Source organism: Scyliorhinus torazame, chromosome 12, assembly GCF_047496885.1.
Source record: "Scyliorhinus torazame isolate Kashiwa2021f chromosome 12, sScyTor2.1, whole genome shotgun sequence".
NCBI classification, from domain to species: domain Eukaryota; kingdom Metazoa; phylum Chordata; class Chondrichthyes; order Carcharhiniformes; family Scyliorhinidae; genus Scyliorhinus; species Scyliorhinus torazame.
Genome location: NC_092718.1, coordinates 19,291,345 through 19,315,918, shown reverse-complemented (window position 1 = coordinate 19,315,918; position 24,574 = coordinate 19,291,345). Strand labels below are relative to the sequence as shown.

General features: G+C 47.6%; 1 protein-coding gene across 1 annotated transcript in view; it reads left to right on the top strand.

Moving 5' to 3' along the window:
* LOC140387413 (A-kinase anchor protein 13-like) overlaps positions 1–24,574 on the top strand; it is a 478,070-nt gene that overhangs the window by 119,310 nt on the left and 334,186 nt on the right. The window contains 1 exon segment of the mRNA XM_072470498.1: positions 21,056–21,352. Within this exon segment, the coding sequence (XP_072326599.1) occupies positions 21,056–21,352 (297 nt within the window).

Here is a 24,574-nt window from a genome sequence, read left to right as displayed (position 1 = left end):
TCAGCGACATCGTATCTCTGATGTGAGGCCTGACATTCTTCTGATTATTTGATTGACCCTGCTTCAAAGCTGCTACACAGCCAGTGCCCTGCAAATCTAACGTATTATACAGAGTGAGGAAATGACTGTTTCCAAATGAATTCCTGTATAATAGGCTGGTCTTCACTGAGATCATCATGAACAGTGTTAACTGGGAAATCATCAGACTGTTTCTGTGTTCCTGATGATGTCAACTAGGGTTGAACTGTGACCTTGCGTCTCATTTATTTCTCTGTGAAGGAGCCTAACCCATCCTGTCACGTTATTAGTTAATGGCTGATTGTCTACCCCTCCCTGATGTTCCCTATTTTTAGTTTGTTAGCAAATTGTGGCCAGTTACATAAGCTGCTTTACACTGGGTGGGGTGATTATGGTTCGTTTCACCTTGCTGATCTTTAGTAAGTAATGGGGGCAAATTGCTGTGCCCTGTGCAGACTGAAAGATCCAGAAAAACACCAAAAATCCTGAAAAGCTAATGTCTAACTTTGTCTTTGTTTAAAGAATGGAAGTGCTCAGAATCTGGACAATTGGCACATATGCGGGAGGGGTGGGGGAGGAGAGGAGGGGTGGGGGGGGGGAGGATAGGAGGGGTGGGGGGGGGGGGGCGGAGAGGAGGGGTGGGGGGGGGGGGCGGAGAGGAGGGGTGGGGGTGGGGGGGAGGAGAGGAGGGGTGTGGGGGGGGAGGAGAGGAGGGGTGGGGTGGGGGGGGAGAGGAGGGGTGGGGGGGAGGAGAGGAGGGGTGGGGGTGGGGGGGAGGAGAGGAGGGGTGTGGGGGGGGAGGAGAGGAGGGGTGGGGGTGGGGGGGGGGGAGGAGAGGTTGGTGGGGTGGGGGGGGGGGGAAGAGAGAGAGAGGGAACAGGTTCAAATCCCACTATGGCAGCTTGTGGAATTTACTTCTGGGATTGTCAGTCATGGTGACCTTAAGGCGATTATCGATTTGTTTTTAAAAACCCATCTGGTTCACTAGGAATGATTAGGGAAGGAAATCTGCCATCCTTGCCCGGTGTGGCCTACGTGTGACTCCCGGCTCTCGAGAATGCGGCTGTCTCGTGACTGCCCTCTGAAATGGTTTAGTAAGCCACCCAAATCCAGGGCAATTAGGGAAGGGCTTGGTGGCCTTTGTCTGCGACGGCCACACCCCATGAACGAATACGTGTTTTTGAAGTTCAGTCACTCTTGTGTGATTGGGAAATGTTTTCCCTGATACACGCTCATGCTCGCCGTTCGTCAGTCCTGTTCTGTAAAATATTTCTTTCCTCTGCTCATCCTCAAAAAGAAAATCAAGCGCAGCTATATAACAACCCCCGTCCCCACTGTCCTTGCTCAATCGCAGATCATTTTGAAGATGTTTATTGACCCCGAGTCCGCTCCCTTCTCTGCCTCGCTTATTTGGAACCCTGAGTCGCAGGTGGATGCATGAAGGTCTTTGGGTGATACTTATCAAAAACAATCAATGTTGTCACATGGAGAATAGCAAGAAGGCCCAAGTCATTTTTTGCTCGAATTGCTTATTGGGTTTCTTTCAAGGGAGGGTCATTAAATAATCTTGCCAAAGTTTTTCAGCGGCTAATTCTCTAATGGTAGCTAGTTTTAATCAGATATCTTAATCGTGAATGCTCAGAATGGGTCAGGATGGGAAATGTCAACCGTCACCTCCCCTTCTGTGTTGACACTCTGCATGTTTGGCTCTCGTTCGGCCCTGCACTTTGTAGCCCAACACAAAACTGACAAAATGCCTTTTCATTGAGGCAGGCAGATCCAGGTTTCTGCCAGTCCCGGAGGCTGTCGTTAGATAGGGTGACATGAACTGTTTATCAGCTTCTGTCTGTCCAAGGCCACTTCCCTCTAAATATCCATTGGTTCTTATCTGAGCAATGTAAGTGCTTTTATTTAGACCTCAGATGTGCGTTCACACACAGGCACTGACTCTGAATGCCTGGCTGCATTCACATGTTTGGACTACGCCTGGTACCTCGCCCAAGTGAGAGCCTAGAGCACGAGTGTCGGCAGGGTGCACAGGCATGATGCCACGGGCGAAGAGCCCAATCCTGCCCTCCCAAAGCCCAAATACATGCTTTCCAGAGGGAGTCGCAGGATGATGATCAAACATAGGAATTCTACCTGTCTCCTGATTTTCCTTCCCCAAGGTTCACTGAGGATGTTAATGCCGCCCTCTTCAACCCCCCAAAAATAAGGGGCAGGTTTCTCCATTCTGAGGCTGGGCGCTGATGCCAATGGAGGATCCGTGGTGTTCCATGATTGGAAAATCGTCGTGATACCCTCACCGATTTGGCTACACCCGGTGAAGGGCTAGCACCGGCGCCGTGTGAAACACCCGCAGAACACGCAGAAAACATTTGGAGAATCGCTGGGTCCCATGCTGCACATGCGCAGGACTGACCGCTGCAGACGTGCGTATGCCACACTCCGCGCACACCGATTGAGCTGGCAAAGATGGCGCCGACCATGCCAGACCACGTGCCCACCCACCCCGAGCTCACAGCCCACCTCCTGGACCCCCCCCCCCCCCCTGCTCCCGCCAGCCCTGGCAGAAGCCCCCCGGCCAGCGGCACGGATCTCGGCTGGGTGTGGCGGCCGCTGGACTCCATCCACACGCCCTCCCTCTCTCTCCGCAGCCGGCACGCCAGGCTCCCAACCGTTGGGACCACACATGGCCCGCGCCGTTGGGAACTCGGCCCATCGGAGGCGAAGCGTCACGAGTAGGGTGGCTGATGACGCTCCAAGGGGGTTGCCACTGTGTGCATGGTGCATGTCCCGATGCTGTCGATGTGGAGGGGGCGGAACATCGTGACCCGGCATCAAACCACCGCCTGATCCGATTTCGGCATCGGGAGCCATTCTCTGCCTGATCGCCATTCCCGAGAATCCCGTCCAAGGTGTCTGGAAGCCAGTTCAGTACACACTTGACACTGATCCAAGAAATTCCATTTTCACATGTTTCTAACTTATATTCTATGAATAGCTTCCTACATAGGCTTTAACTGCATTCTCCTGTTGGGGTAATGAACTTTTTTGTCGTAATATTTCAGATCTTGGGCGAAGTTCTCCGGAAACGGCGTGATGTCTGCCGATTGGCGCCCAAAGCGGCGCAAATCAGACTGGCATCGCACCGCCCCAAAGGTGCGGAATGCTCCGCATCTTTGGGGGCCGAGCCCCAACCTTGAGGGGCGAGGCCGGCGCCGGACGAATTTCCGCCCCGCCAGCTGGCGGAAAAGGCCTTTGGTGCCCCGCCAGCTGGCGCGGAAATGACATCCCCGGGCGGCGCATGCGCGGGAGGCCGCTGACAGCATTCCCGCGCATGCGCAGTGGAGGGAGTCTCTTCTGCCTCCGCCATGGTCGAGACCGTGGCGGAGGCGGAAGGGAAAGGGTGCCCCCACGGCACAGGCCCGCCCGCGGATCGGTGGGCCCCGATTGCGGGCCAGGCCACCGTGGGGGCACCCCACTGGGCCAGATCGCCCCGCGCCCCCCCAGGACCCCGGAGCCCGCCCGCGCTGCCTTGTCTCGCCGGTAAGGTAGGTGGTTTAATTTATGCCGGTGGGACAGGCATTTTAGCGGTGGGACTTCGGCCCATTCGGGCCGGAGAATCGCGCGGGGGGGGGGGGGGGGGGCGCGCCAACAGGCGCGGCGGGATTCACGCCAGCCTCCGGCGAGCCGGGTCGGAGAATTTCGCCCCAGATTCTTCTTCTGGGAGCAAACTTTTTTTTTTGTATCAGTTACTTCCTAGTCTCAAAAGCGAAGGGGGGGGAGGGGCGGAATTAGAACCCAAAAAGTAGATAAAACCACAGGAGATTAGGGAAAAGTAGTCTACTTTAAATTTTGGACATCACTGAACCGCCAAGAAAGTAAACAACCAATTGCTGGGTTACGCGGTAGCTAAATGGCAGCTATTATTTATACCAATCACAGATCTCTTGTTTGTAGGACTCACAGCCGTTTAAAAAGTAATGGTGAGTTTTCTGACCACAAAACACTATCAACAATAAGGTACTTCAGTAGTATTTGAATGGGCTGTGCACTGCAGAGTATTTGATGGTTGAAGTTGATGGTTAAAGTGTCTCCTCACCCTGGTATCATAAAGCAAAATGTTTTTTTTTAAGTAGTACAAATGTATTTGAAAATGTACAAGTTCAAAAACAGAAAAATTGAATGGTTTATAAAATACAATTTTGCAATGTGTGTTTATAAATAGAAAATAGAACATTACAGCGCAGTACAGGCCCTTCGGCCCTCAATGTTGCGCCGACCTGTGAAACCACTCTAAAGCCCATCTACACTATTCCCTTCTCGTCCATATGTCTATCCAATGATCATTTGAATGCCCTTAGTACTGGCGAGTCCACTACTGTTGCAGGCAGGGCATTCCATGCCCTTGCTACTCTCTGAGTAAAGAACCTACCTCTGACATCTGTCCTATATCTATCTCCCCTCAATTTAAAGTTTTGTCCCCTCGTGCTAGACATCACCATCCGAGGAAAAAGGCTCTCACTGTCCACCCTATCCAATCCTCTGATCATCTTGTATGCCTCAATTAAGTCACCTCTTAACCTTCTCTCTAACGAAAACAGCCTCAAGTCCCTCAGCCTTTCCTCATAAGATCTTCCCTCCATACCAGGCAACATTCTGGTAAATCTCCTCTGCACCCTTTCCAATGCTTCCACATCCTCCCTATAATGCGGTGACCAGAATGGCATGCAATACTCCTAATGCGGCCGCACCAGAGTTTTGTACAGCTGCAACATGACCTCATGGCTCCGAAACTCAATCCCTCTACCAATAAAAGCGAACACTCCGTACGCCTTCTTAACAACCCTCTCAACCTGGGTGGCAACTTTCAGGGATCTATGTACATGGACACCGAGATATCTCTGCTCATCCACACTGCCAAGAATCTTACCATTAGCCCAGTACTCTGTCTTTAGTACATTGTGATTGCACTTCTGCAGTCTATTTGTTGCTGATACTCAACGTCAGTGTGTCCTGAATATTAGATATGATGCAAGTGTATCCCTGGGTTTAGAGTTGTGATTGGAAAATTATGGTACGTTTTGGGCGGATACTGGCATTTACTCATTCATCTCCACCACCATCCATAAAACATGGGAATTTATCAGTGGAAATTAAAAAATATATATATATTAATTTAAGAGTCTCTCGGGACCCAGCTACTGAGACAGTCAGAGTTCACGGTGCAGACTCAATGGGTCGAATGGCCTCCTTCTGCACTGTAAATTCTATGATGATGATGAAAAGTGTGAGCTTCACTTCTGTCGCTTGCTCTCGAATCTCAGCACGTTATCGAGTTTCATACTTGTATGTTAACTATTACAGCTGCCGCTGCTCTCCATTACAGTGGAATGAGGGAGAGCAAAGCTGTGGCAATAAGGTTTTAAACTCTGAATCTATATTCTATCGGTCAACATATGTGCTTTGCAGCGTTGTTTCTTCCGCTGCTTTTATTTGTGACTGTTCGGTGCTTTCATATTGTGACATTTTGCAGAGAGCAGCACTGCCAACTAACAAAATTCTGCCTTTTACACTCCTGGCCTCAGTCACACGAGAACAGAAGTGAATCTCGCAGCCCACAAGAAAATCACTCCCCCTAGGCAGGGGTGCAAATTAAGCCGTCGCTTTTGGTTGTATTCGAAGCCCTCGGAAAACTATATATTTTTCATGGATGCAATCTCTCAATGCAAACATGCCATTTAATGTTAAATCCAAAAATAAAATGTCTGCTGGTGTTCGGTTTTCTCGGCACACTTTTCTCCACACCCGTTCGATCGAGATGGTGTTTCAGGTTTTGCCAGGTGCTGAATCTATTATGCTGGAAATAAATGGTTAGGGTTTAACCTTTAAAAAGGATCAATATTCAAATGTACAGTCAAAAGCTTTGAGGGTAAGCCAGATGATTTGGGGAGCTGTAATGTACAATTAAAACTCACTGAATTGCCCTTGCAATAAAGACTCATGGTAATTCTGTCTCAATCAGTCCTGTGATGCATTTTGGGAGGAAGACTGAAACGAGGCAATATAAATTCAATGTTACAATTTTTAAGAGGGTGCAGGAACTGTGACCTGGTGACTCGTGTGCAGATCTTTGAAGGGGGGCCAGGACAGGTTGATCTAACTGTTCATTAGAGTGTATATCTTTTATGGATAGAGACATGGAGTACAAAAGCAAAATAGTTATGCTAACCCTTTTCGTAAATCACTGGTTGGCCCTCAGCTGGAATATTGTATCCAATTCTGGACATAAACATTAGGAAGTTTAATAAGCCAAAGCAGGAGCGGAGAAACTTGGATTTATCTCGGCGCTGAGGAAATTAAGGTCAGATTTGCCCAATGTGCTTAAGATTGAGGGTGTTTGACGGAATAAATAAGTAGAAACTGACTGACAGAAGCAGAATCAACTGTAACTTTCACAAGGGAATTACAGGGCTATGGGGAAAAGAGCTCTTGATTGAAGAGCAGAAAAGGAACCTCTCCCTCCGCTGCCATATTCTGATTCTGTGAAAATGGAAGCCAAAGATGCTAATTGTGGGTTTTTTGAGTGACGTTCTTGGGCTGGATTCTCCGTTCTGGAGACTTGAGTGCTGACACCAGCGTAGTATGTGTGAACTTTCATGACAGGAAATTTTGCGCCGACTCCGATCGGGCCAGCACCGATGCCAAATGAAAGTCCCGTGGACCATGCCAAAAACGGCAGGTGAATGGCTGGGTCGCAGGCCACACAAACAGACGGTTGACGACCTGCACCGGTCGCACCGTACAACATGGTGCCGGCCGTGCGCAAAACCTAACCCGCCATCCCGTAACCCCACAGCCCACCCTCTGGCCACCGTCCACCAGTCCTCCAGCCCTAGGGAAATGCCCCCCTGGCCAATGGCACGGATCCCGACTGAGTGTGGCGGAGCTGGACAAAGCCGGCACGCCGGTTGAGACCACACGTGTCCTGCACCGTTGGCAGCTCGGCCCATTGGGGGGGTCGGCCGATGACTCACCAACGGCGTGTGTCACGATGGCGCCGTTTTGGAGGGGCGGAGCATGGCGGACCGGCGTCGAACCGGTTCCAGCATTTCCGATGTGGAGGTAACTTTCTTTAACTTTTATTTTTGATGTATGGTAATCTGAGACTTCCTAGGCAGCACGGTGGCACAGTGGTTAGCACCGCTGCCTCACAGCACCAGGGACCCAAGTTCAATTCTGACCTTGGGTGACTGTCTATCTGTGCGGAGTCTGCGCGTTCTCCCCGGGCCTACGTGGGTTTCCTCCGGGTGCTCCGGTTTCCTCCCACTGTGAAGATTAGGTGGATTGGCCATGATAAATTGCCCCTTAGGGTGGGGATTCTAGAAAAGGACATGGGATTGGGCCTAGGTAGTGTGGTCGTTCAAAGGTTTGGTGCAGACTGGATGGGCCGAATAGCCTCCTGACTATAGGGATTTTTTATTCTACCTCATCTGGTTGCAGTTAATTTATTTTAGGGAACAATGTGAATAAATCCCTGTCTAAGTATCTCTGTTTCTCCCAAAGAATAGAATAAAAGAAAAGCTGCCCTATACTTCATCTTTTTGAAAACTAGAATAGATTTCCTTTAGAGTCGGGATTATGTATGCTGACTTTAACCTTCAGACCGGCACAATAAGCAGGAGTCTCGTTGAGTCGCAATTTTGTGCCACACCTTTTAAGATCTGCACCGTTTGGAAGGGAGGGGGGCGGAGGGGGAGAATTCCTTGAATAGCCTTCCTACTCGACTCTTGCCTACCCCAACCTCTGCAATCTTATGGTGAAATGGGTGAGGCCGAAGCCGGCCTTTCTGCCCTTGCCCTAATTGATGCTCTTTGGTGGCCAGTGCCTTTTTCTGCCCAGCCTCAATATTCAGGCTGATGGAAGGAGTTCAAGCGCAGAGGGGACAATGACCCTGCTCAGGCCTGTGGCAGGAAGGGGGCGTGGGGCGGTCTCCCATCAACAGCCTCACTACCCTGAGCGTTACCTCCCCTCTCTCGGCTCCCACACTTGCCTGGTTCCAGACTCCTGGGATTTGGACTCTGGGGACTGTTTGCAGTGTCAGTCCTGACCCCAACAGCCTCTGGTTATGCAGAGACGAGGAGAGCTACTGGCCAATCAGACTGCTCTTTGGAGAATCAAGCGCCTGCGAGGCGGTGTTAACAGCAGTGCATTGGCCACCAATTCCACAGCGAGGGAAAGCCCCAACATTCTAAAATCCCTGGCCATGGAGATGATTCCTTAAGCAACCTGGAGCTATTAACTTACAAATGGTGGCCGTGATGGCCCACTGTGTCACGTACTCGAGGCATGTTGTAATTTTACATCCTTAACCACTGGGGTCAAGTATTCTGGAGACAGAATACCAGACCTCTGAAAACTGTTGTGAGCTCTTGGAAGATTGCCGAAGAAGATCTATATTCTTAAAAAGAGCAGGAGAGAATTAAGTTGGGGTAAAAAGGGTAAAGCAGATAGCTGGACAAGATGAAATAAACGTCAACTTGTGTGCAACATAAATGAACCAAGTTAGCAGCTCGATCAGGACCAAGGAGAAAGTACAACAGAAACTCGCTTCAAGAATGTGCCTTTTTATTTATTTATTGGTCTAACCGTGGACAGACAGAAGCAACTGTACCAACGGACTGGCATGTCAGGAATCTGATTGTGCTGGTTGCTGAGCACACAGGAAGGCTTGAGGGTTTTTTGTGGGCAAGACAAAGGTTACCCCGAAGTGGATGTTCACTGCACCAGCCTTCGCTCAGTGATTGATGGCGAACTCTTGCATTTTGGCCTCGTTTGCTCGAGCATCAGAAATAATTTGCACGAATGTTTCTGCCGGCGGAAGAAGCAATGTGGGAGGTTTGGCAGGTCAGACTCTTTTCTTCTTCTTCTAGGAGCTATTGCAACAGCTCTTGGTCTGCGGCATAATCAGCCAATCACGTGCCACTTGCAACGGTCACCATCTTGGTTTGGTCAAGAAGAGGGAAGCACTCGAGCCATCCTCTGACAGCAGTGAAATGGAGATATTTCAACGGTTATGCATTTATGGCTTGAATAATTTCAGAAACAGATATGCAAAATGTATCCAGTTGATTTAAAAACAGCGATTTAAGAACGATTCACTGCTTATTATTCAAGTGATATATTTTACCAACAGTGTTAAAAGAAGACTTATTTCCTTTTAGTAACTTTTACGATAATGACAGGGTGACTGAACTGAAGATTTGATTTGTAGCAGGGTCGTAAACGATCATGAATTAATTTGCAGCTGAGCTACAAGTAATGATCACGGGGGGGATAATGCACTTGTGTTCATATAGCCCTTTATGCCAAAACACTTGACTCAACAAAGTACTTCTGTTCAGCTGTAGGGAAACCATCAGTTCCTGTTACTCTGGGTTAAGGTGTGCTGCAGCCTAATTGAAGCTGAAGTGATGCAAGGCATAACAAATCTGTAACAAGGGACCGCAGACTCGATTCTTATTCCTAAAGGGGAGGCTGCGAGCAAAGCTTTCACAAGAGAGTGAGTGGATTATAGAATGACTCGCCGTAAGTGCCTTTTGAGACCGAGGCGCCTGCATCATTTAAAAGGGAACTGGATAAGCATTTGAAAGTGAAGGAGAGAAATGAAGACAGGAAAATGGGATTCGAGTGGATAGCTTCCGTTTAAGAGTTGCTTCACGCACAACGGTAGGAAAGGCCCCCTTCCACGCTGCCAGCTTTATAATTTGATGTGATTCATAAAATGCCACCACCTGGAGCTAATTTATACCGTTTCTCTAAATTGGGCTTGAGTGCTGTCACACCGAGTTCGCTGTACAGACTGTGGCAACACAGAACAAAAATTGTGTGACGACACGTCAAATGTTCTTAATTGGCTGTAAGGTGCTTTCGAACATCCTGAGGCTGTGAAAGGCACTATACAAATGCAAGTTCAGATGATGAGTGTTTGGACTTGTAATAATTGTTATTAGTGTCGCAAGAAAGCTTGCATTAACACTGCAATGAAGTTGCTGTGGAAAATCTCCCAGTTGCCACACTCCGGCGCCTGTTCAGGGTACAGCGAGGGAGAATTCAGAATGTTCAATTCACCTAACAGCACGTCTTTCAGGACTTGTGGGAGGAAACCGGAGCACAGACCGTGAGCTCAGCCGCGAATCGAACCCAGATCCCTGGCGCTGTGAAGCAATGGTGCTAACCACTGCCACCGTGCCGCCATGTGATGTGTTCATTCACAGATGAGTAGTCATTTTATTAACTCATGACCCCTCACCATGCGCAATTTCTTTTAAAAAGTGTTTTCATTGCTTTTGCATTTATAATAACATTGCCAGGAACATCACACAGTAATACAGAGATATCTAGAGAATGGATAAACGAGAAGAAAAAAATAGCAACATAAATAGGTATTCATACAAGGGTAGCGTGTGTCGTACGTATAGATATGGGGCACTTAACTCTGGGCCCCCAGTGATTGGTTGCCACAACCGTGCCATATTAACTTTATGCCATTTTGCCTCCTGGTTTTAAAACATACCACGGAACGTCCCAATCTTTATTCCCAAGTCGTTCTTTTTAGGAAGGTCAATGGCTGATCTCTGGGCTTGTGAGGGCGGGGAAGACTCTGCGGGTGCAGCGGGCGTTTTTGGTGGGGGGTTGCTGGCATTGCCGAACATGATGAATTATTACTGAGCGGCGAACATTGCTGTGGTAAGGAAATGGGCCGTGGGGGAGGGTTCGGTGTGGGTGGAGGCAGCATCGTGTAGGGATACGTTTGAGGGCTGCTTTGTTGGTGCCTTTACCATTCACGCTGGCCAGATACTCCATGTGCCCAGTGGTGGTGTCGGCCCGAAGGATATGGGGCAGTGGAAGCAGCATTTGGCGCTGGAGGGTGCCATGGTGTGGGCGCCGATCTGTAATAACCGTAGGTTGGCGCCAGCGGGGCTGGATGCGAGGTTTCGGGAGTGGCAGCAGGCAGGGATTGAGCAAGTGTATGAGTTGCCCATTTGGTACCTGCAGGTTCAGATTTTGTAAGGAGCTGGGCTGCTACCTCTGGGGTTGCCGGACAAGATGCTGTCGAAGGATGAAATAGGGGAGGGGAAGGTGTCTGATCACTATCAGGAAATGATGGAATGGGCAGTGGCCCTAGTGGGAGACATTAAGCATAAATGGGAGGAAGAGCTGGGAAGGGACGTAAAAATAATAATCTTTATTATTGTCACAAATAGGCTTACATTAATACTGCACTGACGTTACTGTGAAAAGCCCCTAGTCGCCACATTCCGGTGCCTGTTCGGGTACACGGAGGGAGAATTCAGAATGTCCAATTCACCTAACAAGCACGTCTTTCGGGACTTCTGGGAGGAAACTCACGCAGGCACAGGGAGAACGTGCAGACTCCGCACAGACAGTGACCCAAGCCGGGAATCGAACCCGGGTCCGTGGCGTTATGAAGGAGCAGTGCAAACCACTGTGCTACCCGAGATGTGGGCAGAGGCCTTGAGGAGGGTGAACGCGTCCTCGTCATGTCTGAGGTTAAGCCTCATCCAGTTGAAAGTGGTCGACAGGGCTCATATGACGGTGGCGAGGATGAGTGTGTTCTTTGGGGGGGTTAGAGAATAGGTGTGGGCAGTGCGTGGGGGGGGGGGGGGGGGGTGCGAACCACGTCCATGTTCTGGGCGTGGCCACAACTGAGGGGGTTCTGACAGGGGTTCTCGGACGTGATGTTCGAGGTGCTGTGTGTGGCGGTGATCCAGAGGGGGCGATATTTGGGGTGTCGCAAGACCCGGGAGGACCTGAGGGGGTGAAAAGAGGCCGATGTTTTGGCCTTTAGCTCCCTGATAGCCCGGAGCTCGTGTGGCGGGACTTGGAGCCGCCGAAAGCGTGTGTGAGTGACCTGGCATAATTCCTGAGGCAGGAGAAGATCAGGATTGCTCTGCGAGGGTCTGCAAAGGGGTTCACCCGGAGGTAGAAGCCATTTATCGATTTCTTTAAGAAGGATTGAGGAGTCAGCAAAGGGTGGGCGTTAAAATGGGGAAGGCGAGATGTGGTTGGGGGTGGGGGGGTGTTGGCGTCAGGGGAGAGGCGTGTGGTGTGGTTGTTTATTGAGTTCTGTTCTTCTGATTTTCTATTGTGTGTATATATGAAAATGCCTTGAATAAAATATTTTCTTCAAAAAAATTACCAGGGGCGTGTTTGGCACCAGCTGGGTATACCTTAGTGCTGTTGATGTGGTTACACCCATGTGCACCTTGCCCTTTGGCTCCTCTACCCTGCGTGCCCTGTATCCTAGTCGGTGCCTCTCCCTCCTCTTCTCCTGCCACCCACCCTTCCCTTCCGTTCTCCGTTTCTGTCACAGTCGAACCTGGGACCTTGGAGCTGTGAAGCAATTGTGCGAACCACTATGCTACCGTGCTGCCCACAAACATCTGGGAACAGGCTGGTGAATTACTTCCTCGTGTTGTGGAAGCTTTCCACTGACTCTAGAATGGAGAATTGTACCCTTTTCAATTTAAGAAATTAGCTGGACAGCCAGTCCATGGCCTTTGGTGGCGCTGCTGATCTCCAGTCGAGCAGGAATCTCTGGAGGGCGATCACGGAGGCAAAGACTAGGGCGTCCGCCCCTCTCCCTGTAAAGAGTTCTGGCCATTCCAATACCCCGCAGACCGCCACTAGCGGGCATGGCTCACCCCCACAACCTTGGAAATGGCCTCATAAAAGGTGGTCCATTCCCCGACCACTCTAGGACAGGACACAAACGTGTGGGTGTGGTTACCAGCTCTCCCGGCACCGTTCCCCATTTGTCTTCCACCTCCGGGAAGTTGCTGCTCACGCGTGTTCTGGTCAAGTGCATCTGTGCACTACATTTGGCTGTGTTAGGCTCAGCCCTGTGCACGAGGTGGTATTTGCCCTGTTTAGTGCTTCGATCCAGCGTCCTCTCCCCATCTCTATGCCTAGCTCTTCCTCCCACTTCTCCCATGTCTCATCCACCAGTGACCATACCTCTTCCAGTAGTCTCCCATACATGTCGGCGCAGTTACCGTCCCCAGCTCACACTCTGTTAAACATCTGTCCAATAGGGAGTATCCTGGTAGCTGTCTCCTATTGGAGGAAGTTCCTTATTTGTAATTTTAGAACTTGTTTCTTTTGGGGGAGCTGGAACTTGTCCGTGAGTTCCCCCAGGGTCGCTCCTTGCCGTCGACGTCTAGGTCCCCTACCATTATACCCCATCGTCCTGTCACCACCGTTTAAAGGGGGCATCTATCGCTGCAGGCGTTAATGGTTCTTGCAGATGAGGGCCATGGTGGACATTGCCACCAGACCGAAGTGGTGCCCGAATTGATTCCACATTCTCTGCGTGGCCACCACGACTGGGCTTCTTGAGTACTTGGCTGGGGGGAATGGGAGTGGGGCCGTGGCCAGAGGGATGTCCCCGTGCAGGAGCTCTCCTCCGTTTTTACACATTCTGCTCCCGGCTCTTTGACCCATCCCCGTACACCTTCTGCAGTAGCTGCCCAGTGGTAGAATCGGAGGTCCGCACCCACCCCCGAAGAGATCTCTCTTAATCAGGTGGAGTATGTAACCTGCAACGGCTCTGGACGCCGAGGAGTTTGATTATTCCTCCCATGCTGGCTAGGGGGGGTCGAAACTGAGCAATGTCTGGTCCCAGTGCACCCTGGGAAATGCCAAATTGTCTCGGCTCAGAAATTCTGATTTTTTTTTTTTCTGGCGTGAGACAAATGCGTGGTTCAAAGGTCATCCGATGCAATGACTAATGTACATCAGAATGGTGATCATTTCAAAGACCAATTATAAAATGAAAATAAGCTAATTGTACAGTTACCAGTGTGCAGAATGATACTCTAGTTAATGTGGATTTTGTTGGCAGGCAGATTCCTGATACCTCTTCAGCTTGATGTTGTTTTTATAAATGACCCTTATTCTAATGAAAATGTGGCCTTATTTCAGTAGCTATAATCTGTAGTTTATATCCATTCTGCCTCCTGCACCCGTGGGCTCTGTCGCTCACGCTTGCGCGCTCTGTTTCTCGCGTGCTCTCCTCCTTTACCCTTTTAAGAAACCATGCTGCTTCATGCACCATTTCCTTTCTGAAATAAGAGCTTGTAATCTGCGTATCTTGTTGTCTGGCTGGTTGCTAGTCCCCCCCCCCCCTTGACAATGGCACTGAAGAACCTGTTTGTGTTTCTCTGTTCTCTCCCTGTTGGGAAGCGACTTCTTTTTGCTTAGCAACTCACCCTGACAGCCAAGCTGGATTGGGATTTGGTTAAGTGGCGCAGTGAGCTCGGGAGTGTTGCCTGACCTTTCAATGTTTTGACATGTTAAATTTCACAGGCAGTTCTTTGTTTTTGCCTTTTAGTCCTTTTTCTTCCCCCCCCCCCCACCCCCATGTCCAAACTTCACTCCTCCTCCCCGATGACATTGCATCTTTTAAAAAAAATTGTCCGTGGGCTATGGGCATCGCAAGCTGTGCCAGCATTTATTTCCCATCCCTAATTGCCCTTGAGGGGCAGTTAAGAGTCGACCACATTGCTGTGGGTCTGGAGTCACATGTAGGCCAGACGGGTAAGGAGGGCAGATTTCCTTCCCAGCTGGGGTTTTATGATAATCGACAATGGTCATCATTAGAGTCTGCATGTTCTCCCCGTGTCTGCGTGGGTTTCCTCCGGCTGCTCCGGTTTCTTCCCACAAGTCCCGAAAGACGTGCTGTTAGGTAATTTGGACATTCTGAATTCTCCCTCCGTGTATGTGACTTGGGGCTTTATAAAGTAGCTTCGTTGCAGTGTTAATGCAAGCCTCCTTGTGACAATAAACATTATTATTGATGTGTTGGGTACTCTGCTACACAGCCGAACCAACGCAGTTGCGAATGGTACAACTCAGTTTTATTACTAACATTTATTTATAGAGGTAAACTGGTTACTGAGGTTAGATCATAACCCTAGAATCTGTGGACCTATTCCTAATACTATCTTGTGGTGGCACTCAGCACTTGGTGGATGTCTGAGTGGCTTGCTATGAGCTCTGTGCCCTGAGCTGTCTCCTGCTGGAATGCTCAGGAAGTGTCGTGCTCCCTGTTTTGTACTGTGTATGCTCTTGCCTGTGATTGGCTGTGGTGTTGTGTGTGTGTTGATTGGTCCGTTGATCTGTCCATCAGTATGTATGTATGTTTGTGCTATGATGTTTACCTAAATATCATGACAATTATTATATTATTATAGACTTTTATTTCCAGAATTTTATTGAATTCAAATTTCACCATCTGCAGTGGCAAGATTTGCACCTGGGTCCCCAGAGCATGACTCTGTTTACTAATCTTGTGACAATACCACTATGCCACTGCCCCCCCATGGACCACTGGTTCTTGCATATTACCCAAGTAGGCATTAATCAAATATGATGGTGCTTGTGGAGAGATTCCTTGACCCATTGAGGATAGAAAGGACCACCATTGCCACACTACCGTTGTCATGCGCAATGATCACCGACCAACAATCAGGTGGGTCCCTGGCCAGGTTTTTCCTAACTTAAGGGAGCTGTGGCTATTGGTGACAACAGTTGAGATTTACCAACTTGGCACAGACCGTGGATCAAATTTGGGGACTCCCTTCATTTGTTCAATGGATGTGGATTTATTGTCCATGCCCAATAGCCCTTGAAAAGGTGGATGATGAGCCACCTTAACTGTGTGGCATGGCTAGTCACTGAATAAGCGTATTGGGCTTTTGGAACTTTTGGCTCCCTCTAGGTGTTTCTCCTCATTCCCTTGGACTTTGGTTGCTGAGAGGATGTTCCCCCATGTGGGGGATGTCGAGTGCGAGGGGACACAGTTTCAAAATTAGGGCCTCCCCTTTAAGACTGAGTTGAGGAGAGAATTTCCTCAGAAGGTTGTTAGTCTGTGGAATCTCGTCCCCAGGGAGCAGTGGAGGCTGTTCCATTGATCTCAACCTTGAACATATTCAATACATTTTTGCTGAACAAGGGAGTCGAGGGTTATGGAGGTCGACAGGAAATAAGTGGAGTTGAGGCCACAATCTGATCAGCCATGATCTTATTGAATGGCGGAGAAGGGGGTCACATGGCTGACCTCCAAATTCTTGTGTTCTTGCCTTTTCTGGACTGAGAACTGTGTAACTAGGCAGATACTGGCTCCAAGATCTCTAAAGTCATCACTCACAAAACTGGCCGTGAAGCGATGCAGATGAAGAGCCAGATCGGGAGTGTTTCCCATGTGCTTTTGTCTGGTACAGTGTCGAGCTGCTTTACCTGGGCGGAGGTTCAGTATCCCACCCTGTATTGGGCAATATGACAATGAACCCTATTCTGCACAGACAGATGTGCAGCACAAAAGCGCTCCAAAGCAATTTTAGATTGGCAAAACGAGCGACAACAATTGTACAATTCGAAGATTTCTTTTCTTCATTTTCTATTATCGAGAGGATAGCTGGACAAACTGCTCCCAAGCCCCATTTGTCAATGGTGCCTTTCCCTGATCCGTGCATTTTGGATAAGGGATACTTAGTGGCGGAGCCATAATCATCCCAGGTCAACGATCAGTATAGAGCCGGTTCTTTGTTGCCATGGTGCTGAATTCCTTGACGACAGCTATCCCTGGTCTGAGGGCAGCACGGTGGCGTTGTGGGTTAGCCCTGCTGCCTCACGGTGCCGAGGTCCCAGGTTTGATCCCGGCTCTGGGTCACTGTCCGTGTGGAGTTTGCACATTTTCCCCGTGTCTGCGTGGGTTTCGCCCCCACAACCCAAAAGATGTGCAGGGTAGGTGGATTGGCCACGCTAAATTGCCACATAATTGGAAAAAAATGAATTGGGTACTCTAAATTTAAAAAGAAAAAAGGTATCCCTGGTCTGGTTTGTGGGAGCTTTGGATGGTGAGCTGCAGGGTTATGGCTTGTTCCTCCTGGTATGTCTTCAGCTTGACATGCCCCTTGCATTCATTCCTCACTTGACTAACAGATGTGCTGTTAACTTAGACTGCATGTTTGCTCTAAGGGGCGTTATAATGCACTGCAGCATTTCTCCTACTCATCCTCTAACTGGCCAAGAACTGATAAGCATGGATATTCCTGGATTCAATGTATAATATATCCATTGTTGAAACTGTTCTATGGTTAGATTTAATCCAGTGATGAAAAATGAATCCCAAATCGATCAGTTAAAATTTGGGAACCACCTTTACTACCAACCATTTCTGCTAACTTGCAAACTCCATCTTGCAGTTTCGCTGATCATAGAATCCCTACAGAATCATAGAATTCCTATAGCGCAGAATGGGCCATTCTGTCCATTGAGTATGCACCGACCCTCCAAAAGAGCACCCCACTTAGGCCTAGTCTCCCGCCGTATTCCCATAGCCCCACCTAACCTTTGGACACTTGGGGGCAATTTATTTTATCCAATCCACCTAATCTACTCATCTTTGGACTGTGGGAGGAAACCGGAGGAATCCCACACAGACACCGGGATAAAGTGCAAGCTCCACACAGACAATGACCTGAGCTCGGAATTGAACCTGGGTCCCTGGCGCCATGAGGCTGCAGTGCTAACCACTGATGCATATGTGATCTTAAATCGCGAAGTTGCCAATGGTTAAGGGGGACGCCGCTTAGAACAGAGATAAGGTGGCACAGGGGATAGTAGTACAGCCTCACAGCGCCAGGGACCCGGGTTCAATTCCGAAGTTGGGGTCTGTCTGTGTGGAGTTTGCACTTTCTCCCTGTGTCTGCATGGGTTTTGTCCCACAGTCCGAAGATGTGCAGGTTGGTGGATCGGACATACTAAATTGCCCCTAAGTGTACAAAAAGGTTATGTGGGGTTACCGGGATAGGGTGCGAGCGTGCTCCTAGGAAGGGTGTAGACTCAATGGGCTGAATGGCCTCCTTATGCACTGTAGTGATTCTGATTATATGATTAGGAGAAATTTAATGAAAAGTTGTGGATCTTTGGAATTCTCTACCCCAGAGGGCTGTGTGTGGGAAGCTTGGTCATTCAGTATGCTTAAATTGGAGATTGATGAATCTCGTAACAATAACGTAAAGGGTTATGGGAATAGTGGGTAAAAAAGGCATTGAAGTGCCCGATCAACTAAGATCGTATTGAACTGCGGAGCAGGGTCTTTGGGCTGAATGGCCTACTCCTGTTACTAAGTTTTTAAAAAAATATATTTTTATTCTCCTTTTTCACATTATAATTCATATAAAAAGAACAGCTTTTAAATGTTCATAACATATTGTGAGATGCGTAGTACATACCGACATGCCAGTGCAAGGATGTGCTAAGACTTGGGGATAACTGACTTCACTGTTTTGAATAGCGTCGCCTGGTTGTGCAAATTAGACTTTTTTTAAAGCATTCTTCACTTGAATTGGCCAACTAATCAAATCTGCCCATGTTAACCATGAAACATCCAGTGGGTATTGTGTTGGTCGGTTTGTAATTGATTGGGCATAATAATGGTCTAGTGGTTATGCTACTGGATTAATAATCCTGACGTCTTGACAAATTACTTAATGAGCATAAATTCAGAACCACCAAGAATTGGCCTGGAGCCTCCAGGAATGGGAGATCAATCTTCAGGACACTGCTACATGCAACCCTGGAGAGAAATCGTCAGATCATTCACAATGGTTGGGTTTCTTTGTAATTTTAAAAAACTTTTCTTTATGTCAGATGTAACAACATTGAAAATGGGAAAGAGACTGTTTGACAGGTCATTTTGTTTTAGGGGGGGGGGGGGGGCGGGGAGGGGAGGGGGGGTGCTGGATTAGTCATCCAGAGACCCAGGGTACAAAACAAAGAAAAGTACAGCACAGGAACAGGCCCTTCGGCCCTCCAAGCCCGTGCCGGCCATGCTGCCCGTCTAAACTACAATCTTCTACACTTCCTGGGTCCGTATCCCTCTATTCCCATCCTATTCATGTATTTGTCAAGATGCCCCTTAAATGTCACTATCGTGAATGATATTCGGTAATGATCTGGGTTTGAAACGCACAAAATAAATTTTAAAATTTGGAATTGAAAGTCTATTAATGACCATGAAATCATTGTCAGTTGTCAGAAAAGATGTCGGGAACAGATGCTCCTCATTATTTTCTAGACCTCTATAAGATCACCCCTAAGCCTCCTATGCTCGATGGAAAAAAAAGTCCCAGCCTCTCCTTATAACTCAGACCATCAAGTCCTGGTAGCATCCTAGCCAATCTTTTCTGCACTCTTTTTTTTCTAGTTTAACAATATCCTTCCTATAATAAGGTGACCAGAACTGAACACAGTATTCCATGCGTGGTCTTACCAAAGTCATGTACTTTATCTTTGTAAATTATCTGTTCCCTGTTCCATACTGCTTTTCCTACTCCAAATCTTCTCTCCATTTTATTTATCTTTACTTCACTTCTTCTTCATTTTGATCTCACTTTCACTCCTTCAGTATTGTCACCTTCAGATCTTTCAGCCAATTGGGAGTTGTCATGCCCCCCCTGGGCTAGCGAACGGTCAATTCCAGCCCCAATTGATCCAGAGTTGCAACACAATTGAAATTAATAAATGTTTCTTGGAAATATTGGCCCTTAGCTGCCCAATATCTTCAGTCACCAGGTTTGTAAATTTAATCACAATTAAATCTATTGATAACATCTATAATTAAATATGCAGTGTATATATTTTCATGTAAGAGTACCTTTAAGAAATGGGTGTTTATAAAATAGCTGTAGTGGATGTACCTTTAAGAAATGGGTGTTTATCAGTGATGTCAGACTGTGGGTGGAGCTGGGCTGTCTGCTACAGGGTGTGCTTAGTTTCGTTTTGAGAGCTGGATAGCTGCAGGAAAAGCAAGCAGCTGTATAAGGATCTTTCTTCAATCTAAAGACTGTCTCCAGATCCTTTGGTGATTTAAAAATAATACCTGTTTCTGTAGAGATGTTAAACCTGATGTCTTTCTGTAAAAAGTTTTTTTTTTGGTCTTATGGATGTTGCAAGGAAAGATTAAGCGCTACTTATAGAGTACTGTATTCTTTGGGGGATTTATTGGTGTTGATAGTTGTTAAGATGTTTACTGTGGGTTTATAAAGTGTCAACTGGTTTCATAAATAAACATTGTTTTAATTTAATAGTACTGTAGATCTCTGTTGCATCACACCTGTAAAGGAGGCCCGTGTGCTCCCCATAACCACAATCTATTAAAAGTTGTGGGTCAGGTGAACTCCATGATACACTTTGGGGTTCACTTAACCCTGGCCCATAACAATATATAACAGGTTAAATATTATCCAATTCGTAACCCCTCTCTTTCCCCCCCCCCCTCCCATCCCCTCTATTTAAACTCATCCCACCAAAGAGGAGGTTAAAATAACAAGTAAAGGATGAGAGTCTTTCTTTCAGAAGGTTGTTTCTAGCACTTTAGACTTTCAGTTTGAGATTTCTGCTTTCCAGTCTGTAATGATTTTCAATATAGATTCGTTAAGGCCTCTGCATTTTCAGAAAGACTGACGCTAATCAGCTTTTCTGGAGAAATACACGAGAGAGAGAGAGAGAGAGAGAGAAAGAGCAGGTCCTTGACTCCGTGTCCACTTCTCCCACTGCCTTTCCCCATGCTCTCTGGAAAAACTTCTCACTCAGGCAGGACCCAATCACTGCCTGTTACTGGGCAGAATACGGCCTTTTGGCCAATTCATTGCCCAAGAGCCAAGCAGTCGAGCCGAGTCCTACCGATCTCTCGGGTGTAGTTTTTCTGCCCAAAAATAGCACAGTGTACGATGTCGTAACTTTCAAGTTCCTCCTTTCCCCTGCCCGACTTAAGGATATATGGCCATTAAGCATCCAAAACGACAAAAATAAAGATGGGGGGAAATAAAGGAATCAACAGGAAGGGTCCTTACAGAGTCAAAACAGCTCCAAATTGATTAACTCTGTGAAACATATTTTTTAAATGACGCCTCCATAATGTGTTTCCTTTTCCTCTTTGCAGCTCACAACTGCTGTGAGACAGTGAAAGTTGTGCTGTGTGCCTCCAAGGAAGGATTTCCAATCTCCGTTCTGGCAGAGGAGAATTTCCAGTATGTACAGGACACTGCGTATGACATGGCACGGTTCCTGATGAGCAGTGCTGGATCTCAAGAAGCACTCAACGCTATTAGGATAGTGGATAACTTCCGCGTGTCCTCCGACAATGTGGCATTACTGGACACAAATCTGACTCTGGAGGTGCAACATCTGGTGTTACCGTCCATGTGGAATGTCCTGGGATCAGACTCCAAACTGCCAGGTAGGGACCGAGGATATTGACCATTATTGCAACGTGGGGAATTTGGAAGAAGTTATGTAGCACCTCTGATATGTTCCAGCGTTCAATAAAATCACAGCTGAACTGCAAATTGTCGGCAGCCATGCATCCCTGCATCCTACCTCTTAACATCATTGCCTCCCAAACATCTATCAATATCCGATGTAAAATTGCACCGCCGGCCAGCATGCAATGCTTCAGTGGAGAGGGCAAACACTTCTGTTCCCTTTTGTGTGAAAAATGTTGCCTAACCTGTTTCCTGAATGGCATGTCCCTGACTTTTCAGATTCTGTCTGAGCCTCCCCACCAGCATGAGAAATCTCTCTCCATCCACGCTGCCAATTCCTTTCAGAATCCTAAAAACCTGAATCAAATGGCACCTTAACCTTTATTCCAGGAATACAATCGTAGTTTATATAATCTCTCCTGCCTGCCTGCCTGGGATAACTTCTTTGCAGCTGTTAGCTCTTTAATGATGAGTTTGAGGTCACTCAAATTGATTTTGGTTCATGGCTCAGAATCGGCATCAAGGGGCATGTGCGAATAGCTTTGTTCAGGCCTGGCAGTGGGCTTTACAAGTCTCCTGGGAAAATCCTGCATCAACTGCAGTGGCTACTGACCAACTTAGAAAATAGGCGCAGGAGTAGATCATTTGCCCCTTTAAGTCTTCTCTGCCATGTAAAATGACCATGGCCGATCCTCAAACTCAAAACCATACGCCCCTGACCGTGACTCTTTTAAAATCTGTAAATCTATCTGTTTCCTACTTAAATATATTCATGGACTTGGCCTCCGCAGCCTTCTGTGCGAAAGAATTCCACAGGTCCACCACCCACTGCGTGGAGAAGTTTCTCCTCGTCTCAATCCTAAATAGCCTTAACACCATTTCCTGGTCCGAGACAGTGGTAACAACATCCCTGAATGCCCTCTGTCACCCTTTAGATCTGTTGGTGTAGCCACGCATGCACAGTGCACCAAAAGAAACAACTTGTATGCAGCCCACGCCGGACGTTTCTGGTTTAACAGGCAGATTAGAGGGAATTTTGCTCCTGACTCCTAACGTTGAGGTCCAGTCAGGGCCGGGAAATAATCCAGCGGAGAGGTTTGGCCGTCACATCTGGAGCTGGCCTCTAAAATATGCCCAGATAAAGAAGAAAATTGAAGTACAATGCAGAGTCTGTGAAGCTTGCAAATGGGGGAAAATCTGTAGCTTAATTACATTTGATGGGCTTCAATCTAGTTATTTGGTTTATTGGGACCTGTACAGTATAGGAAAGAACTAGCATGTTTAATGTATATTGTTCTGAATTTATCCCGTTGCTGTTTGTTCCGCTGCTACTAGGGATTATAACAGGCCCACTCCAGTATTACACCGCAAAAGGGGCTCTCTCAACACATAGCCAAATTTCGCAAACACACAACCTCCATTCCCCTCTGCGCTAATTTTATGTCTAGTTTGTTAATGTTTTTATTTTATTTTTAAAGTATCCAATTTTTTTTTTTCCAATTAAAGGGCAATTTAGCGTGGGCCAATCCACCGACCCTGCACATCTTTTTGGGTTGCGGGGATGAGACCCAGGCAGACACGGGGAGAATGTGCAAACTCCACACGGACAGTGATCCAGGGCCGGGATCGAATCCGGATCCTTAGCGCCATGAGGCAGCAGTGCTAACCACTGCGTCACCATGCCGTCCAAGTTAACGTTTTTCAATGAGCTTGTAATTCTTTTTACTTAAATACATAGGGCGACATCAAGCTGAGCCTATTGCAAATTTTGGACTGCGCAAGATGTGTTTATCGAGATTTGCAGGACTTCCCCAAAATAAAGTTGGCATTTTCACTGAGGTTGGCTATCAAGAAGACTTTTTAAAAAAAACAAAGGCTGCTGGAACTTCACCGATCTAGTAGTACCTGTCGGCAGCTCGTTGTGAGGTGGCACCATACCAGATTCAATATGACGGCATTTGGTTCTGCATTTTTCAAAGTTTATGAAATATTTTACCTATCGCCGCTATGCTTTCATGTAAGTTCACTCGGAATTTAATGACATCTGAGGGACTCGGGTGAAATGACCCCTTACTTAAAGTTCCAGGAGGGTATTAACTCTGAGCACCTTTAATCAAAAATCCTTGCCTGCAGCCAGCCAAGGTTTTGTGGATAAACACCCAACAGCCTGTCTCGATCCTTGTGTAAGCTGCAGTTCTTTTGAAGCGAGAATTTTATGTGCGGATCAACAGACCGTGTGCGTTGAGATAAATAACTGCTCAATTCTGAGTATTTTCCCTCGCATGTTCCCTCGCTGAATAATTATTCATCTTTTGAGCAGTTTCGGGAGGGTGAATTAAAGGTCACGGTACTAATGGGATCGTTGGCTTACACTGTGCTGGTGCTTACCTTTTTGTTACTGGTTTCATTACATTGCAGCTGCCTGTGGAGTTCGGCATTTTCCTAACTTAAGGATTGGCTGGATTTATTTTTTGTTTTAAATTTCCTTCGCTGATAAAAGGCTGTTTAATGTATCCGGTTTGTGAAAGAGAAATTAAAGTTTCTGCACAGGCTGAACCGATTTTGAGGAGATTGGTGACCTACTCCTGTTCCGACCTAACGCAATTTCCGAAGGAAAGGAATTGTGATTCCAAGTTTGGTCACTAACCGGGAGGAAGAAAAATTGAGATCTGTTTGCTTTCAGATCATTCCGAGGTTTCTCTGCGCACCTGTTTTCTGCTTGATATTCTTTGTTTAAAATAATTCCTTTTAAAATGGCAGCGTCCCCACGAATACAGGCATAAGTTGCAAGTGTCTTTGGAGTGGATAATTTGATGGTTTGTGTGAGGTGGCGAATTAAAAAGAACTCTTCAGCACAATTGTGAATTGACATTGCACAAATCAGTGTCCAACGGTCTTGGCTGCCACAACTAATAATTTGATGTGCAGGTTGGAGTGGAGAGACCTCAATCATCGGAAGCCATTCGGGCCATCGAGTCTGACCCGGCCCTTTGGAAAGAGCACCCTACTCAACGCCTCCACCCCATCCCAGTAACCCCACTTGAGCTTTTTTTGGACACTAAGGGCAATTTATCATGGCCAGTCCACCAACCCGCACATCTTTGGACTGTGGGAGGAAACCGGAGCACCCGGAGGAAACCCACGCAGACACGGGGAGAATGTGCAGACTCCGCACAGACAGTGACCCAAGCCGGGAA